This window comes from Orycteropus afer, unplaced genomic scaffold (genome assembly GCF_000298275.1).
Source record: "Orycteropus afer afer isolate SDZICR_OR568_19922 unplaced genomic scaffold, OryAfe1.0 scaffold00087, whole genome shotgun sequence".
Lineage (NCBI taxonomy): Eukaryota > Metazoa > Chordata > Mammalia > Tubulidentata > Orycteropodidae > Orycteropus > Orycteropus afer.
Window position 1 is genome coordinate 3,161,506 of NW_006921674.1, and position 20,172 is coordinate 3,181,677.

The 20,172-nt window shown below is 39.8% G+C and overlaps 1 protein-coding gene across 1 annotated transcript in view; it reads left to right on the forward strand.

Annotated features, from left to right (window-relative positions):
• KLHL32 (kelch like family member 32) overlaps window positions 1-20,172 on the forward strand; it is a 215,735-nt gene that overhangs the window by 111,160 nt on the left and 84,403 nt on the right. The window contains exon 4 of the mRNA XM_007942251.2: window positions 8,408-8,506. Within this exon, the coding sequence (XP_007940442.1) occupies window positions 8,408-8,506 (99 nt within the window). The remainder of the gene's footprint in view (window positions 1-8,407; window positions 8,507-20,172) is intronic.

Below are 20,172 nucleotides of genomic sequence, written 5' to 3' on the forward strand. Positions count from 1 at the left end.
ATGGCCCCTAGCTGCCCTTCAGGTCTGGAATTGAACCCACACCTGTGGTTTCCAGCCAAACAAAAGACAGGGATATGAGTTGAACATTTACCTCATGTGAGTACACTCCTTGGAGAGAATAATCATGGGAGAAAGAAGGGCTATGTATGCACAGGGAGACAGCTTAGGGGACAGGAGTGCATGGAGGGATGGACACAGGGAATAGGTAACTATGGGGAGGAAGTGGGAGGGGAGCTATTGCATTGTGGTAAACTGCGGTCAATGCCATGAGACAAAGTATATGTGAACCACTGTATGAAAGTAAATTTGCTCTGTAAACCTTCACCCAAATCACAATTAAAAAAAAAACAAAAAAAAAAAACCCTGGTTTCTTGGCAATCCAGGCTGCCTAATCCATCTCTTGTGAGAAAAACAAACCCCCTATATGGTTGCTATGACTTGATGGTAGTGAGTTTGGGTTAACCCATTTAAACTGCTTTGTAACGTCTAGCCATAAACAATTATAATAAAACAATATATTTTCTCAATGGTTCCTTAAGATAGTCTTATGTAGGATGTTATTTTCGCTGTACAGGTGAGGACACCGAAGCACACAGCATTGAGTAGTTTTCCCAAGGTCATTCTGCAAGAGTGTAGGAGCCAGGATTTGACCTAAGGTAGTGTGACTTCAGAGCCCATGGACTTAATTCACCAGACATTTCCAGCAGTTTGGAGACCAGGGAGATTAATTGCAATTGGAGGTTGGGGCAAAAGTTTGTATAGGAAATGGACTTTGAGTTGGATCTTGAGGAATGGTCAGAGGTTTGACTTATGGAGATGGAGGAGATGAATAGGAGGGCATTTAACATAAAGAAAAAAAAAATATTGCCTCAGTGTGGAGAACAGTGAGCTATTGACTTCAGCAAAGGGACCATAGGGTTGAGGGGTTGGAAATAAGCTTTAAAAAATAGGAGGGAGCCACATCATGAGAGTTTCTGAATACAAGGATGAAAATTTCAACTGCATTCTTAAAATTTACACTGCTGAATTCTCATCAGGATTGCTCCGAAGGAGCACTTCAGAGATACTTATAAACGTTTGTGTGTTCTATTATCCTTACTTGAGTTCTTTTCCAAAAATAAACTTAAGTTGCTGTGATAGAGGTACGTGAATTAGAAAATCCTTTTGCCTTAAACATAGGCGCCACCTTGTGGGAGAAAAAAAATCCCCGGCATAATGGTTTTGAGACAAAAACTAAATTCAAAGCAATTTCTCATCACTAAATTTTATGTCTCATGTTCTGTCTAGAAGTCTCTCAAGAGGAACCTTATGTAAAAAGTTTGGTGGTTCTTGAAGATTTGATCATTTAAGTTTCATTTCTGCTGTTGTATTCCATTTTCTTCACAGTTTATACATTCTAAATTGTGATAATTTGCCATTTTGCTGTACTCTATGGGAAAAAGGAGCTCTGGTGGCATAGTGCCTAAGGCATGTGACTGCTAACCAGAAGGCTGGCGGTTCAAACCCACCAGCCGCTCCTCAGAAGGAAAATTGGGCGATCTACTTCCGTAGTGATACCACCTCAGAAACCCAAGGAGGGGTCGCTATGAGTCAGATCCAACTCCACGGCAGTGAGTTTGGCATTTGGTTTTGGTATACAGAAAAAATAATCCCAAAGAAAGTTTAAAAAGGGAAATGTATTCATTTAATTTTAAAATAGTCTTATAAATGATATCTTTGTTGTTTGTTGCCATCAAGTCAATTCTTACTCATGACATCCCCATGTGTGCAGAGTGGAACTGCTCCTTAGGGTTTTCAAGGCTGTGATCTTTTGTAAGCAGAGCTCCAGGCTTTTCTTCCAAGGTGCCTCTGGATGGGTTCAAACTGCCGCCTTTCAGCTAGTAGTTGAGCACTTAACTGTGCAACCCAGGGACTACAAAAATGATATTCGACTACTTTTAATTTCCAGTTGCATGACTGCTTATGCATGTGTATGCTGGTGTTTGTATAGATTCACATGTATGTGGGTATGTGTGTTTAGTAAAGACTGCAGTTGTCTTCCTTTACCATCTTCAACTCACTCCTTCAGTCTACTTTATCTCTGCAAACCCAGAAGTACCTCCTAAAGCAAGAAATTAGGAGCATAGCTTTGAACAGTACAAATTTCACTGGTTCACAGGCAGAAAAAGGTCACACTCAACCTTACCATGGCTGTTTAAGATGATCTCTATCAGCAGCTAATCCAAGAAGCAAGGCAAAAATAAGAGGGAAAATAAAGAGAAAAACAATAACAAAACAGAACTGAGAGAGTGGACACACAGTGATGCGTGAGGAAGAGGTGAGTATGAAAGGGCAGTGAAGCCTTGAATGGAGTGTGCTGTCCCTGTTCCCCACGTCCAGCACCCACCTTGGTATGCTTGGGGCACTGACCAAGATGACCTACCTCATCACACTCTGTGCAGAATCTCATCTCAAGCCCCACACTCCTTCTCCTTCATGAGGACCACAAGTCATATATTGCTGGAACCAGGAACCCCAGTCATAGTCCAGTTTGGAGGGGCTTCCTTAGAGATCATGCATATTAAACTGTTCACTAACTACTTACTTAGAGGACATATTTGCATAGAGTATTCAAGAAGTGAAAACTACCAGCAAGGCAACTGGGCCATCTCATGACTGACTTCTGACGTAACAAATCTTAGTGGGCATCATCAGAAACCACCACTTCTTATTGCAGTTATGGATTTTATTCCTATTACTTTGTCACACCACCCAGTGCCACACTGACCGAGTTCTTACCCAGTCTGGCCAAAGATAGGTACAGAGTGTCAGTTTTTGGGGTGGTGTCACCTGTAGACCTCTTCTCATTTCACACGACCTTGTCCTACACAAGCTGTGGAAGGAGTGCCCGGGCCTGAGCCAGGTGATGAGGATGTCATGTTCCCACCTAGATGATGAGAGTGTCATGCCCAGTTCCTCTCCTTCAAGTGTAGCCCCTCTGCTCTGTCACCAGGAGGGCAGGTACGATGGGTGGTAGGGAAAGAATATTCCATATAGATGACCTAGTGGGCAAGATGAGCTTTTGTCCCCCCTTCAGCTGGCTCCTGATTGTATCAAAGCCTTTTTGTCAAGTCTGAAGAAACCCCAGTTCTGCCTCCACCTCAGGCAGGCAAGGCTCATTGAGGAACGAAGCCATGTCTGGCCTAGTTTGATTTAAGGGTTTTTATCTTCCCCACTGGATTCTGGACCACCTAACTTTATGCATCCTACATTTCCTCGCCCTTCTTTGTTATTAAAATCTCATAACTTATCCACATTTATGCCTTTCCAGTTGATGAGTGATTGGATGTCTCAAGCCACCAACGTTAGTTCCCACTGCACTCTGAGCCTGGTTCCTTGGAGGCACCCTCCCTTCCTGTCTGCCCTGCTTTGAGTGCCAGACCATATGGGTATGAGTTTCTTACAGGCCTAAGTGTGACCAAGAAATGCCTGCAGCACTTGTGTTTAGTTGCCTTCGTTGTCCTCCATAAATGTGGGTGTGTGAGATGCCTTCTTTCTGCAGAAGACTATATTTATTGCCCAGTTCTTCTGGGCAGGTGATATATATTGTTGTTGGTAGCTGCTTTGAGTCAGTTCCTGACTCATGGTGACCCCATGTACAATGGAACAAAATGTCCAGTCCAGCGCCACCCATGTTTGGTTGCTGATCGAACTGTTGTGATCTAGGGTTTTCCTTGGCTGATTTTCAGAAGTGGATCTCCAGGTCTTTCTTCCTAGACCATCTTAGTCTGAACTAAACCTGTTTAGCATCATAGCAACACACAGACCTCCAACGATAGGCAGGTGATGTCTCTTCATGAGGTGTGTTGGGTAAGAACTGAACCTGAGTCTGCCACCTGTTGTTGTTGTTGTTTGCTGTCGAGTCGGCCCCGACTCATAGCGACCCCTCCTTGGGTTTCCGAGGCAGTATCACTACGGAAGTAGGATTGCCCAATCTTCCTTCCGAGGAGTGGCACCTGGAAGGAGAGAATTCTAACACAGAACCACCACTGCCCTGAGGTGATAGAGAATTTCACCATATTGTAAATCTGTTGGTATTCCTGCCCAAGCACAAATCCTCTACAGTATGTTAGAATAACCAGCCACGAAGATCAACAGAGCTGAATTTAAAAGACTGAAGCGCAAGTGGGGTTACAAACACTGGTTGTGTTTCCATGAGCAAGAACCAGCTGTCCTGGTAGGGTTTCTTTTTCCAAACTCTTCCCTTTCAAAGCAGGTAGGGATTTTCTTTGCTAAAGTATCTTTTAGAAAAACTTATGTTACAATGAGAGTAGGAAAAAACAAGACAAAACAAACTACAAAAACAAAGCAAAGACAAAAACAATCCCAGCACGCGTTTCTTATGTGAATGTTTCTCAAAGTGAGCTGCTGGACGTGTTACACATGCTATGGAATATTCATCTTGTCTCTCTGTGATATCTGTCTTTGTGTTTGGCATTACCAAGCCTCAGAGGTTATCATGAATGCCAGTTGTGTGAAATGAGCGCAACTGACAGGATTTAAAGGCTAAGACTAACCTTTCTAATCCATCTATTCCCCATTCTCTGCCTTAGGCCATGCCTTTCTTACAAGAAAGTACTACATCCTTGCTCCTGTGATGGGGCTGCACTAATTTCCTGAATGTCAGTCAAAGCCTCCCTCCTTGAGGAGTTGGAGAAATTTAGGCTGCTGCTTCTGATTGAAAAAGAGCTAGAGATAATTTTTAGAATAAGAGTGAACATTGGTGTTTTTGCCACATTTGCATAACTTTTTCACTTCTTTACTTCATTAGCTCAGAAATATAATCTATAATCCCTTTGCCTCTTTCCCTGTATGTTAGTTAATTAATAAAACGAATTCTGAATTACAAAAGTATGTATGTTTAACCAAAAGGTTGGTGGTCCTAACCCACTAGCAGCTCTGCAGGAGAAAGGTGAGGCAGTCTTTTTCTGTAAAGATTTACAACATCGGAAACAGTTCTACTCTGTCCTATTGGTCTCTGTCAGTCAGAATTGACTTGATGGTAGTGGGTTAGTGGGTTTTATAGACAAGTATGTAGTTGGTAGTTGCCATTGATTCAGCTTCTTATGTATAACAGAAATTTTTTTTTTACCTAATTCTGTGCTATCCTCGGCTGGCAGTTCAACCTCAACCCCACCAGCCACTCCTCGGAAGGAAGATTGGGCATTCTACTTCTGTAGTGATACCACCTCAGAAACTCAAGGAGGGGTCGCTATGATATGTTTGAGCCTATTATTGTAGCTGTTGTGAAAATCCATCTTATGGAGGATTGTAGACAATTCATATCATAGAAGTATGGACAAATAGAACACAGCAGTAATTTTATTATTAAATTAATTAATCAATATTGACTGAGAGCTGTGTGCTGGGCATTGTTCTAAATGCTGGGGATATAAAATAGACCAAGTCCCTGCTCTCCTGGAGCTTCTATCCTGGTGAGTGGAGAAACAGAGAAGAAACAAACAAGTATGTAATATGCCAAGAGGTGGTCAGTGCTAGGGAGGAGAGTAAAGCTGAGTAAGGATCCAGGGAATGAGGGGTGATGAGGAGTGGGGTACTGTTTACAATATGATCAAGGAAGGCTTCTCAGATTAGATGATATTTGAGCAAAGGCCTGAGGATGTGAGGGCATGAGCAACACTGATATCTGGAGGAAGAGCAATCTAGGCAGAAAAAACAACTAGTTGTAAGGACTAGGTGCTCAGCATATTCAAGCAATAGCAAGAAGCCCATTGTGGTGGTCAGAGAGGGGGAATTTTTAGGATGCAGCAAAGATTTTGGCTTTTATTTTCAGTGAGATGGAAAGTCATTAGAGAGTTTTGAATAAAGAAGTGACATTATTTCATTTATGTTTTTAAAGGACCAGTCTGGCTGCTATTGTTGGAAACAATGTGCAAGTGGACAAAGGAGAAAGCAGGGCAACTAGTTAGAAGGCTATTACAGTAAGCCTAGGGAGAAAGAATGGATTGTACTAAAGAGATAATGATGGAAGTGGTGAGCAGTGGTTGGATTCTGGAGCTGTTTTAAAGGCAGTGGTAAGTGTGGCACAAGGATCAGGTATGACGTATAAGGAAAACAAGAGGGGTCCAGGATGACTCTGAGGTTTTAACTAACAAGTAGAATAGAGTTGTGTTGATATGGTAGAATTGGGATAGGAGTATATCTGGTGGTTGTTAGAGAGGCTCAAGAGTTTTGTTGGGCATGTTCAGTTCGAGATGCCCACTAGATGTCCAAGCAGAGATACAGGATACAAAGCTGAAGATAAGAATCTGGAGTTCAAGGGGCAAGGTTGAGACTAGAGAACAAATCCAAGTGTCATCAGCATGTCCATCATTTGAAAGCCAGGGAGTCAATGATATCATCCACAGAGTGGGTGTAGAGAGAGGAGAGGAGAGGAGAGATGAGACCCAAGAACTGAACTCTGGGCATCTCCAAAGTTTAGAGCTTGGGAAGGAGACTGAGATTGAGTGACTAGTGAAGTAGAAAAAAAAACTCTGGAGAAAGTATTGTCTCAGAGGCAAACAAAGAAATTGTTCCAAGGTGGAGAGTAATAAATTTTGCTAATTGTTGTGGGATTGTTAAGATTAAATATTGAGAAATGGTTATTGCTTTTGGAAATGTGGAGGTCACTGGTAACCTAAACAAGAGAATTTTAGTGGAAGAATGGCCATAAAACACAATGGGAACAGGTTCAAGAGAGACCAGAGTAAAGCAAATGGAGTCAGTGGGCATGGAGAACATTTCTGAAGACGTTTGTGGTGAAGGGAGCATGGGGGGAGCTGGAAAAACCTACGAGACCAAGGGTGGAATTTTTATTTATTGAGATCAGGGATATAAAAGCTTATTTGTATGCTGAAAGGAATTATCCCATAGAAGGAGAGATGTTGATGATGCGGGAATGAGAGGGGAGAACTCTAAGGAGAAGGGGTTGGATTTATTGTATGAGTGGACTTCTGGGAAAAGAAAATGTATGGATTCAGGTATAGGTAGTTATGTTAGTAGATTTGGTGGTGGGAGCCTTTGGAAGATCGTGAGGTGAGAGTGAGGAGGGGAGAGAAAGAGGTGGAGGTTTGAAGAGAAAGAGAACTGAGAGATAGTAGAGGGATTGACTGAGTTAGTGGCTCTCACACTTCCTTGTGCATCAGAACCACCTGGAAGGCTTGTTAAAACACCAATAGTTCTTCCCAACCCTGAACTTCTCTGAGTCAGTGGGCCTTATTAGGGTCCCAAGAATTTGCAGTTTTTTCCAGTTCCCACATTATGTTGATGGTATTGGTCCAGAGACCACATTTTGGGAATCACTGCTTGGGAAATAGGGTAGGATAGCTAGGGTACCACAAAGGCTTACTAATCCCTGGCAGTCATGCATTTAAAGTGAGTTTTGTCAACATGGTTGTGGGTTTTTCTGTAGTCATGATCAGGAGCTCAAAAGCTGTCAAAAATAAGCAGATAGTTGGAATTAACCAAAAAAAAAAAAAAAAGAATCAATATCAATATCAACAGGATAAGTGGAAGTTTTGTTTCTCTGTGATGTCTTTGTATTCTAGAAATAGTATTTGTGTAACATTTATTTTAAATAGAAAGGATTAGAAAACCTGAGATTGAGAAAGAGAAAAATGAACATTCCTACTAAAAGTTCACTTTTGTAGGATTTAGAAGTAAAAAGGAGTACTAGTGCCCTGTGGTCTCACGTTGCAAAGAGAAACAGGAACCCCTTTCTCTAAAATATCATACCATTTTATGATCTACCAAAGACCAAAGTTCTAAGATATACTTAGAAAAACTAATATGTGGTGTTTTATATTTTATAAGACTACATCACTGTGATGTAAGGTTGAAACAGTTTGCAAAAATAACTACCCTAAATTTTAAGGCTTGTATTATTCTTTGAAAATGTTCATATCATTTTCAGAAAATAAGTGGTTGGGCACATAGCTTTACACAGGAAATGAGACTCGGTCAATGCAGCGAGACAGAACTTAACTTTTAACATGAGTGCCTCAGCTCATTAAGTTGAAGAGAAAGAAAAGGCCTGACTTCTGTTTTAAGGAGCTGTATTAGTTCAAATAGAGTACGCTAAGCAGAAATTTAAATATAGTATCCAAAAAACCAAACTCACTGCTGTCAAGTCGATTCCAACTTACAGCAACCTCTCCTTGGGTTTCTGAAGTTGTATCTCTACAGAAGTTTGAGATTGACCAGTCTTCCTTCTGAGGAGCAGCTGGTGGGTTTGCTAGCCTTCTGATTAGGAGTCAGATGACTTAGGCACTATGGCACCAGAGATCCAAATATAGTATAGTATATTTATATGTTAAGCAATATCAGCTGGTGTAACTGATAGTTTTCTTTTTATTAAAAAACAAAACAGATTTTGCTGGAGCCAGGAGTGATCCAGGATGTGTTAGCTGCTGGCAGCCACCTACAGCTGTTGGAGCTTCTCAGTTTATGTTCCCACTATCTCATCCAGGTATGTGAGCTTGCATCTTGCTAATATAGCCATCACATTCCTTTCCCAGCAGTCATAAGCTACATCTTACCAACTGGAGCTAGGTGATTGGTAAAATGCCAGCCTAACTCACTCGCAGAAACTATGGTCTGTGATGGTGCCATTTCTCCAGGACACAAGCTAAGAGGCAAGAGGGCAGCTGCAGCTCTTGTGTCGTATCCAGAAGTGTGTATCCCCCTCACCCCACGCCCACCTCAGGTCCCCAGTACTCTGGGGCAGGTCCTGGAGCAATGGCACTGACAACAGTTCTGAGCAGTTTTTCTGGTTGCGGAAATAAGTATAAATGCATGAAAAGTTGAGTAGTCATACAAGATTTACATAAAAGTAGCTAATATAAGACAAAATCATATATAATTAATTATCACATGAATATCCCAGGCAGTGAATGCTGGAGAAACGATGAGTGATCTGTGCATTCTTCCCTGATTTTCTGGGATGGCCAGGAAAGACTTCTGAGGAAACAAGAGAGGAAACTCCCATATATGTCCATTCACTGACATTCACGTTCAGTCCTCACAACAACTTTGCACATTGTTACAGATGAAAAATGTTGTTGTTGTCGTTGTTATGTGCCGTCGAGTCGGCCCCGACTCATAGCGACCCCTCCTTGGGTTTCCGAGGCAGTATCACTACGGAAGTAGGATTGCCCGACCTTCCTTCTGAGGAGTGGCTGGTGGGTTTGAACCGCCAGCCTTCTGGTTAGCAGTCAAGTGCCTTAGCCACTATGCTACCAGAGCTCACACAGCTGAAAAATAGGAGAGTCAAAATGTATCCAGCTTGCCCTAGGTGACATAGCTGGTGAGTGACAGACCTTCTATTCCAAAGATCTTTCATTTTTTTCTTGGATGAAAGATATTTGATTAGGCAGGAAGATGTGGGACCTCTTAGACAGACAGTTCTTTTATGTTATGGATAAATAACTACTAATTTCCTATTTGAGAATCCTTCCCTTTTCTCTACTAGTATGACATAACTACTAATTTCCTATTTGAGAATCCTTCCCTTTTCTCTACTAGTATGACTTTTACATGTATTTATTGTAGCATTATAACAATAATAAAAATAAATCTGAAAAAAAAAATAAATTCACCCAATTTTCATATTCTTGTGCATGTTACATTATTTTAGTGAAGAGAAAAATCCTATTTATTTTCCTGTCCCATTACTTTCTTTTCCTTCTTAATCATTCCTTCTAATTCTAAATATACCCTTTATCATTGAGTTCTGTTCCCCATTCCCACTTGAGTAGCGTTATGTAGTTTACAAAGCTCTTTCTCATGTATCATCTTATTGAATCTTCTCAGCAACTCTGGGAAATGGGGACCCATTTCCAGGGAGGCAGTGGCAAGAATGTCAGCCGTATTCACCCAACTAGTAATTCAGATATGGTATATGAACTTAGTGTCGCTATCTCAGCACATTTCACCCAAGAGTAAATGTTTAGCTGTTTTTGTCTTATTTTCCTTTCTTTCCCCGTTAATATTGTTGGGTGGTATGGGAAAGCTGTTTTTAATCCCTTTCTTCAGGTAGCAAATGGGAATAACATAGAAAGGTCACAAGACTTTCAAAGGTGTGTGTTTGACTTGTGAAATTGAAATTACTTTTATTTGACATTTCTACATCAAATATTACAGCTTGAGTTTTAAGTATCATCACCCAATTCACTTTTTCCACGGCAGATAATCATTAGTGATATATGTTGACAGCACTTTGTTTATAGTGCTAATTGTCATAATGCATAGCATGAATGTTGCATATATGTGTGTATATACCTGTAATTTTCTATGAATACCTCCTACTATCTTTCAGTGCTTGTAATAAAGCACGTCCAAGGAGAATTCCTTGGGAAAGCTCCCTTAGTCTCCTGGCCACCACCTTCAGCCTTGGCCTGAAGCTCCCTGTACACATGTGAATGCTGCTGCTGGGTTTAGTATTGTGGCCCCTAAATGCATTAGGAAGCACACGCTTTACTAAAGATGTCCTTTTTGTAGTTAGCTTAAAAAAAATACACCATTTTGTTGCACCTCTCCCCAGTAGTATATTTTATTGTTTGATTAACAAGTGTTCTTTCTGTTCTCCAGGTATCACAGTCTGTATTAGGATATTATTTGATTAAAAAAAAAAAAAATTATGTAGACTTTCAGAACAAAAGCACCAAAGTGGTGAAACTTCCTTAAATAGGAATAGACTTCTAGTATCTGTTGCTAGGCAGCAGGTGGCAGTGTGAATCCACCAGAACTCAGTAGTTAATTTAAAGCAAAAATCAGAAAAAATGAAAAGAAAAATTATTTATTTTGCTACATATTAGTCTTCTGACCTAATCAGTAAAAAAGTCATTATTCACACCACACTGGGATGCATTGTGATTTTTAACAAATAATAGGAAACTGTTAATGTGCTCACAGGAAATACAGTTTTGTCTTGGGCTGCTATGGTCATTTATCACTGCACTTTGTGAAATCACTCATTTGTTCTAATTTGAATGTAAATGACTCTAAGGTTTTACAAATAAGGTGACAGACTCACATAAATGTAATTGCAGGGTTCATCTCCCTCTTTTTATATATCACTCATTAGGTTATGAATTAAATACATCGTATTAAACCAGGGGCATGTCCAATGATGATATTGTAATGGCAAATTACTCTATGCTATTAGAGGTGTATTTTTTATTCATGGACATTAATTTGTCATTAAGCGGCATTAGTTTAGCACTTTTATGTGAAAGACGTGACCTGAAAGAGGAGACTCGGTGCCGGTGCCGTGATGTGAGAGGAGAGGAACCCAAGTGCTAGATGTAGGTGGAGTGTTTTATCACTGTAAAGAAAAATGGGGGTGGGGAGAGGGGAGTGTCATTTGATTTTTTAAAAAACATTGCTATTATTTGTTTTGTTTTCTACTTTTATAAGCATGGAATATCACTCCCCAGATTGAAGAAGTTGTTCTGTTTACCAGTGTGCACGGTTGGATCATCTCGTAAAGCAAAGCCAAATTCTTACTATTAATCATGCAGAAACTGAGAACATGCAGGGAGCAGGAAGGTGGAAGCAGTTTCCTGCCCTAAATCTCCCTCTGTGACTGATGCTTATTAGTCATCCCTTGTCTTCATTTAGTTTTACACTAAATGGGTTACAGTGAGAATTAGTCATTCTCTGTCTTCAGTGGAATTACAAAGGTTTAAAGAATGTTATTCTCTCATGAAGGTATTAGAAAGAGTTTGGGATACTTTTACTCTTTTAAAATTAAAAAAAAAAAGCTTCACAGAAGCGGAAAGTGAGTGTTGCTTTTGCATTATTATCTGCATGGTTTAATATGGTTTTAAAAATGTCTTAAAAAAACCAGTTACACTGCAAGGCCCTTGAGGGCAAGGATCATGCCTTACACCTTTTTAGGAAACAGATGGTGTATCCATTAGTTACCACTTACTTTTAGATCTTGACATGTTATAATATTACAGGAAAATACATTAGTAAGTCAAGCTCTGGTGGCGTAATGCCTAAGGCATTTGACTGCTAACCAGAAGGCTGGTGGTTCAAACCCACCAGCGGCTTCTCAGAAGAAAAAATTGGGCAATCTACTTCCATAGAGATACTATCTTGGAAACCCAAGGAGGGGTCACTATGAGTCAATCACTTGACAGCAGTGAGTTTGGGTTTTTTGATCTTCATTAGTTTTGCTCAATGAATGAATTTTTTTTAAAGTTAAAAAGGACTTTCTTGGAGATTGTATTGGCATTGAGGATCTCATATACTTTACAGTATTATAAGTTATCATTTTAAAACTTATATTACAAGAAGTTAATAGCTTATCTTTTTGAAACAATGTATTTTTATAATTTTAATTATTAAAAGTACCTCTTAAATACATAATAAACAGTGGGTGTTCAGAATAGAATAATTTATTCTCAGTGTTGAGAAGTTATAACTCATGCTCCTTTTTCTCTAAAACTGGATTTTTTTCTTTTTTTTTTTCTTGCACATTAGAGAAGACAAATGATTGTACCAACATATATATTTAATATGCCCATAATCAAATAACTAACTGTGTGTCATTCCATAGTTCACTAGAGTTAACACTCTTGTGTTCAGAGAAAGCTAAAGTACAAAGTTTGGAAAATACATTATAAATGGTTTAATCTTTTGGATTTTTTTTCTTAAATCAGTGAAAATTATCAGAATAGGTGAAAATATATCAGACTTATGGAATCATAGCCAACAAATATTTATTCAAATCAAGAGCATTTGCTATCTTGCATGGGTAATCCTGACAATCATATTTGCCAGATGTTATTAGTATTTGGCTCTGAAATGTATCATAAGATCTTTTCGTAGCCTTTTAAGATCCAAATTGATTTTTTTCATATACTATTATATATTTTGTGGGAGGTCTGGTGGCATAGCATCTAAGGCATTTGACTGCTAACCAGAAGGCTGGTGGTTCAAACCCCCCAACCACTCCTTGGAAGGAAGACTGGTCAATCTACTTCTGTTGAGATACCACCTCAGAAACCCAAAGAGGGGTCACTATGGTGGCAGTGAGGTTTTTTTTTTTTTTTTTTAGTATGGGGCAATGTACTTCCGTAGTGATACTGCCTCGGAAACCCAAGGAGGGGTCGCTATGAGTCGGGTCCGACTCCACGGCACATAACAACAACATATATATATTATGTAATATTAATATTATGCATTGTTGTTGTTGTTATTATGTGCCATGGAGTCGGACCCGACTCCTAGCGACCCCTCCTTGGGTTTCTGAGGCAGTATCACTACGGAAGTACATTGCCTCATCTTCCTTCCGAGGAGTGGCTGATGGGTTTGAACCGCCAGCCTTCTGGTTAGCAGTCAAGGGCCTTAGACACTATGCTACCAGAGCTCCCATATTATGTATTACTACTTGGAAATTAGGGGAATTAAAAGAAAATCTGTTTCATTTGAAATACTTATCCTCTACCCACCTTCCAGGAGCTCTGTGGCTAACCACTAGGTTACTAGTGGTTACTAGGTTACTAGTGTTAACCAGAAGGCTGGAGGATAAAACCCACCAGAAGGAGGGTTGGGCAATTTACTTCCATAGTGATATTGCCTCAGAAACCCAAGGAGGGGTCGCTATGAGTAAGACCTGACTCAACCGCAATGGGTTTACCCACCATCTGCAAAATATGTGTGTTGTTGTTGGGTGCCAAAGAATCCATTGCAACTCCTAGCGACCCTCTAGGACAGAGAAGAACTACCTCATAGGGTCTCCTGGAATATAATCTTCACAGGAACAAATCACCAGGTATCTTCTCCCCTGGGGTTGCTGGTAGGTTCAAACCACCAACAGTTTGGTTAGTATCCAAGTGATTAACCACCACACCACTGGAGCTCCTGGAATATATATCTATCTATAGTCCTTGGAAGGAAGGTTGGGCAATCTACTTCCGTAGTGATACCACCTCGGAAACCCAAGGAGGGGTCGCTATGAGTCGGGTCTGACTCACCAGCACATAACAACATAAATAAATAAGTCTGCTCTCTTCTCTGAGGCTTTTTGGCTATTTATGCCATCAGTTACCTCCTTTGTATCCTGTGTTTTCAATCTCTTTTCTCCACTGGGATCTTTCTTTCAGTTTATAAATGGGATTAATTAAGGTGGGACAAACTATGTCTTAGCTCATTACTCCATCTTTTCCTTTCCTCCACTACCAAACTGTGATCAGAGTCTGCATTTCCTTACTTTCTATTCATTCTTCAAACAACTGAACTTAGTCCTCTGTCTTTATCACTTCTAAAAACTGCCTCAACAAAGGTCATCATAGCCTTCTAATTGTTCAGTGCAGTGAGCCTTTTATAGTGTCTGAATGTGACTGCTTTATAGCTTTTGACACTGTTAGCTCCATTCTTTACTTTCTCTTCTCAGGACTTTCTCCTAATTGTCCTCCTATGTCTTTTCAGTTCTTGATAGGCTCCCCTTCCTCCATCAACTCCTTGAATGCCCCTGGGGCTCTGTTAATGTTCACAGTCACTCCCTGGCTTTACCTTTCATCTATACACAGAGGATTAGTTCATCCTCATCCCCTCCCCAGGAGCTCTGGTAGCATAGTGGCTAAAAGCATTTGACTGCTAACCAGAAGGCTGGCGGTTCAAACCCACCAGCCACTCCTCGGAAGGAAGGTTGGGCAATCCTACTTCCGTAGTGATACTGCCTCGGAAACGCAAGGAGGGGTCGCTATGAGTCGGGGCCGACTCGACGGCACATAACAACAACAACAACATCCCCTCCCCAGATTGCCAACCCTAAATACTCAACATTTTCTACTTGATTTTTTTTTAACGTGTATCTCACATTCATTTTGGCCCAATCTCACACACCTGCTGCTCCTCCCCATCTTTGTTAAGATACCATCATTATCCTTTCTGTCTCCCAAGCCAGAAGCTTGTTGTCATGTTAGACTACTCCATCACTTTATGTTGTCTTTGTTAGGTGCTTTCAAGTCAGTTCTGACTCATAGCAAGCCTATGTACATAGAATGAAGCACTGCCCGGTCATGCACCACCCTTCAAATCATTCCTGTGTTGGAACCCATCATTGCAGCCACTGTGTCAATCCACCTCACTGAGGGTCTTCCTCTTTCTCGCTGACCCTCTGCTCCACCAAGCACAATGTTCTTCTCCAGAGACTGGTCCCTCTTGATAACATGTCCAAATTATGTCAGACAAAGTTTCAGCATCTTCCTGTCTAAGAAGCATTCTGGCTATACTTCTCCTGGTAGCAACTTTGTTTTCCAACCTTATGCTTTTTCACGTCCCCCTAGTGTGTGCCATTCTTACTGTGGCCCCTGGATATTTGTTTCATCATCTCTAGATCAACTGCCTAGTCCACTTTTCCTCTTGGATATCCCACAGGCACCAAATAATCGCATGTCCTTTCTGAGTGTGAACTCAAACCAGAAACCCAGGAATCATCCTAAAATGCCTGTCTGCTTGTGCTCCACATACGTTCTATTACCAAGACCTTACAGCTCTACCGCCTTAACTTTTTAAATCTACATCCTTCTCTGTGTTTCTATTACCAGTCCTTAATTCAGATCATCGTTACTGATTTCCTAGACTATGGAAACTTACTGCTAACCAATGAACCTGTTTCCACTCTTGCCCCACTCCAGTACCTCCTCCAAAATTCTGTTTGATTGATTATAAAAAAGGTTGTTTTTTTTTTTTTTTAATCTATGAAAAATTCTGTTTGATTAAAGCCGCCATCTCCATGGATTATTATTCCCTTGCTTTGTCACCTTATCAATTATTGCTTACCCTTCAACTACCTGACTCACTTATTAACCCACCTGGCCAGAGTTGCCTGATCTGTCCAACCAGTTGGCATTAAATTTCCCTTTTCTTTAATTATAGGTAGTCTTCTAGAGTGCTGATCATACCATATTGTTAGCATTGCTTTATTTATCTATCTCCATTTTATTTCTCTGTACATACAGCCTAGAATAAAATGTCTAGCACATTTGATGTGCTCAGTAAATATCTGTGGACTCTTTTGCGGAATGAATGTTTCCCACTTCAGCATATGTTATTCCTTCTGTCTGGAAAACCATTCACACTCTTTGGTGCTTGGGAAACTCCTATTGAGAACCAAATTTAGTGTTTTTGCTTCTGGCCTGGGCAGATCATGTGATATACAATAGAAATACTTTAATCCTTTCTAATGAAATGTCTTATTTCCTGTCTGGTGATAGGTTTGGAATTATGGTCAGAGAAAGGATTAGAGCGAGGAAATCCAGACTCTCAATTGCTCATTCATTGAAGGAAGTGAGGCTTCAAAAAAATAAACGATCGTTTTTGTTTGTTTACTTCAACTCATATCCCTAAAAGTGCAGAAAGGATAAGCAATGACTTGTATCAGCTTTAACCCTGGGTATTATCTAGTAAATGAGTTTGGCTTTGGAGCCTGACAGATACAAGTTCATATACCAGAGCTGTGCGACCTTGGACAAGTTACTGAAACCCTTTTCCTTTCACTCTTCATCAGTAAAACACAGACATGGTATCTGATAAACAATCTACCTCGTAGAGATACGGGATGATTAAATGACATATTGTATGCAAAGCACCCAACATAGTATCCTCCACACAGCAGATGCCTTAGAAACCAGAGCCAATATAATTGGGTATTCACTTGTGAATTCTACAATTATCTTCCTAAGTGCCCCCCAGCCTTTCAGTCCCAGACTGTCAGTGCCTTTGCTACGTATTTCCAGTCAACATATTGCACAAGTATGTTACTGAAGATTTTGTAAACAATCACCTTTTGGAAAAATGCATTTTTTTTTCTCTCAGCCACTTCTTTGTGATATTATAGAAATGCATATTTTTAAAAAATAATAGTAATTAAATGAACCTTCACTTTCTCTCTGCTTCTGAAATAAGTATATGTCATACTGAAACTGTACTTTGATAAATAGTAAAACCAATAGTTTCATAAAGCAACATATTAAATGATATTGATGCTTTGAAGACAAAATGTTTTTTTATTTTTCCCCTACTCTTCCTGTAAATACAATACGTCACCCCATTCTCATATACAGAATCTAAGAAACAATTGGAAAACTATTTTATCCATATCTTGAGTGCAAAATGGGTACTTAGAAACACATGTTATTTGGTTCCTTTGGCATGTGCCATGAGAATTGCCAGTGATGGGACTTTTTTTATAACAAAGTTGTATGATACCCTAAGCTCCCTAACTAGGGGAAATAAGAAGTCACTTGTTAAGAAAGAAAAAAATAGTAAGTTATTCTTTAGTGGGAGGGCATTGTGCATGCATCCTTCCTCTCTCCAGCCTCTTTCTTTGGTTTTACTTCGCAGACTCCTAGTCCACTCCATTTCCCACTCTATCCATAAGTGTCCTTTAGAGCAGGCATATCCAAGGGGCATATGCTATAAAACCTAAGAAATAACTGCTTGTCTGTGTCATTAACTCACTTCCAGGTACCCTGGCCTCAACCTCCGTGAGTATGAGAGGCTGGAGTCACACAATTAATTTCGCAGCAAGAACATGTTTATACAGGTTAGAGTCATTTCTTTCTTCACATAAAAGCATATTCCATATCAGTGGTTACTAAATGTGAGCATGCATGGGAATCATCTAGACCAAAAACTAAACCCACTGCCGTTGAATCGATTCTGACTCATGAAACCCCTATAGGACAGAACCCCATAGGATTTTTAAGGCTGTAAATCTTTATGGAAGTGTACTGCCTTATCTAGGAGCTCTGATAGCATAGTGCCTAAGGCACTTGACTGCTAATCAGAAGGCTGGTGGTTCAAACCCACCAGCCACTCCTCCGAAGGAAGATGAGGTGATCTACTTCCGTAGTGATACTGTCTTGGAAACCCAAGGAGGGGTCGCTATAAGTCAGGTCTGACTTGACGGCACATAGCAACAACAACAACAACAACTGCCTTATCTTTCTCCTGGGCAGAGGCTGGGAGGTTCGAACTGCTGACCTTTTGGTTAGGCGCTGAATGCCTTAACCACTGTGCCTCCAACAACTAATGGGTATGCTGTGTGTTGTGCCCCATTCTCCCAGTTTCTAATTCAGTAGGTTTGAGGTGGGGCCCAGGAATTTGCATTCTAAAAAGTCCCCACTTGATGCTGATGTTACTGACCTGGAGACCACAGTTGCTCTAGATACTCATATACCACACCACTCTCTTCAAGTACCTGCTTGTTAAATCACTGATACTTAGATGTTCAAAGTGTCATCATGTACAGATAATTTTAAACTGATCCTAGTTTATACTTACCAAAAATTTATGACATTTACTCAAAACATTTGGGAAAAAAAAGAAAAAAAATGGGTACCAGGTTTGCTGGTCTGATAGAGCCTGGTGGAACCACTGAGACAATATAGCTCCTAGCTGCCTTTCAGGTCTGGAATTGAACCCACACCTGTGGCTTCCAGCCAAACAAAAGACATGAGTTGAACATTTACCTGAGGCAGATACACTCCTTGGAGAGAACAATCCTGGGAGAAAGAAGGGATGTTTATGCACAGGGAGACAGCTCAGGGGGCAGGAGTGCATGGAGGGATGGACACAGGGAAGAGATAACTATGGGGAGGAAGTAGGAGGGGAGCTGTTGCATTGGGGTAAATTGTAGTCAATGTCATGAGATAACATGTGGGTGAACTGCTGTATGGAAAGTGAATTTGCTCTGTAAACTTTCACCCAAACCACAATTAAAAAAAAAAAAAATTATGGCATTTATCCTTCAGAGCATCCAAATATAAAAACATGCATATATGAAGTTAAAAAAAAAAACCCTCAAATCTCTACTCTTATTTATAATGGTTAGAAAAAATAGTCTATGTAGATAACTGACAGATTATTTAAAGAACACAGAATTGGGCTTATTTTCAGCACTCTCTGAGTTTGTGGGGTTATACATTATCTGTTTTTGTTGTGTGTGATTTTTGTTGTGAGTCGATTACGAATCATGGCGACAGCATGCGACAAAATACAGCTCCTCCACAGGTTTTTCGTGGTTATGATTTTTATGCAAGCAGATCATTTCTCTCATAGAGCCACTGCGGGGGTTTGAACCACCGATTTTCAGGTTAGCAACCCAGTACTTAACTTCTACACCACCAGGATTATAGGTACTAGAACTAAGTAACAAGTAATAATTACTTGTATATGCTATCTCTCTTTTGAAAAGTTTTAACCTGTTTTGGGCTCCCATAGTCTCAAAAAAAGAGTTTGTAGTTATTGATATTGTAGTTTTAAAATCCTAGTTACCCAGTTGTGCTATTTTCAATGAAAAAATAGTGTATCCTTTAATTTCCTCTATTGTTGTTGTTGTTGTTGTTATGTGCCCTCGAGTCGAACCCGACTCATAGCAACCCCTCCTTGGGTTTCCGAGGCAGTATCATTACGGAAGTAGATTGCCCCATCTTCCTTCCGAGTATATCATCCCTAATTCAGTGGCAATCTCCTGATGTGCTGAGCCAGCTTCAGTAAATTTTTATATAGGATTTAGCAGCACATGGTGACGGGCTGGAATTAATAATTGTTGATGTTACCTATGTCCATGATTCCTTTCTCTGGAGTTTCCAGCTTACTAGAGATTTTTCTGAAGAACAATATAAAATTATTCATGAGCCTTGGATATTATGCATACAATAGATTACGAAAATGTATTAGTAACCTAATTGTAGAATTCCTCTGTTATACAGCACAAATATTTATAGGCCTTCAAGACTCTAAGAATAGGGTCATGCTGTTTTTTCTATGTATTTTTTTGAATTGCTGGTAATGCTTTGTTTCAGCTTAATCAAATTATACCATGTACATATTTCTATCAATATATTAATATGTAGCTACATACAATTTTCCTAATATTAGTGTACATGTTATAGATATGTTATATATATATATATATATATATATATATATACATCTAAAGTAAATATATATATATATATATATATACATCTAAAGTAAATATATATATACATCTAAAGTAAATATGGGTTAACATATTTTTATCATGACAAGTATTCTAGCCTGTACTGTACTGTCAAGGAATTGCTTATTTTTTTCTTCCATAGCAATTAGATTTTTTTCTGAAAGATATTA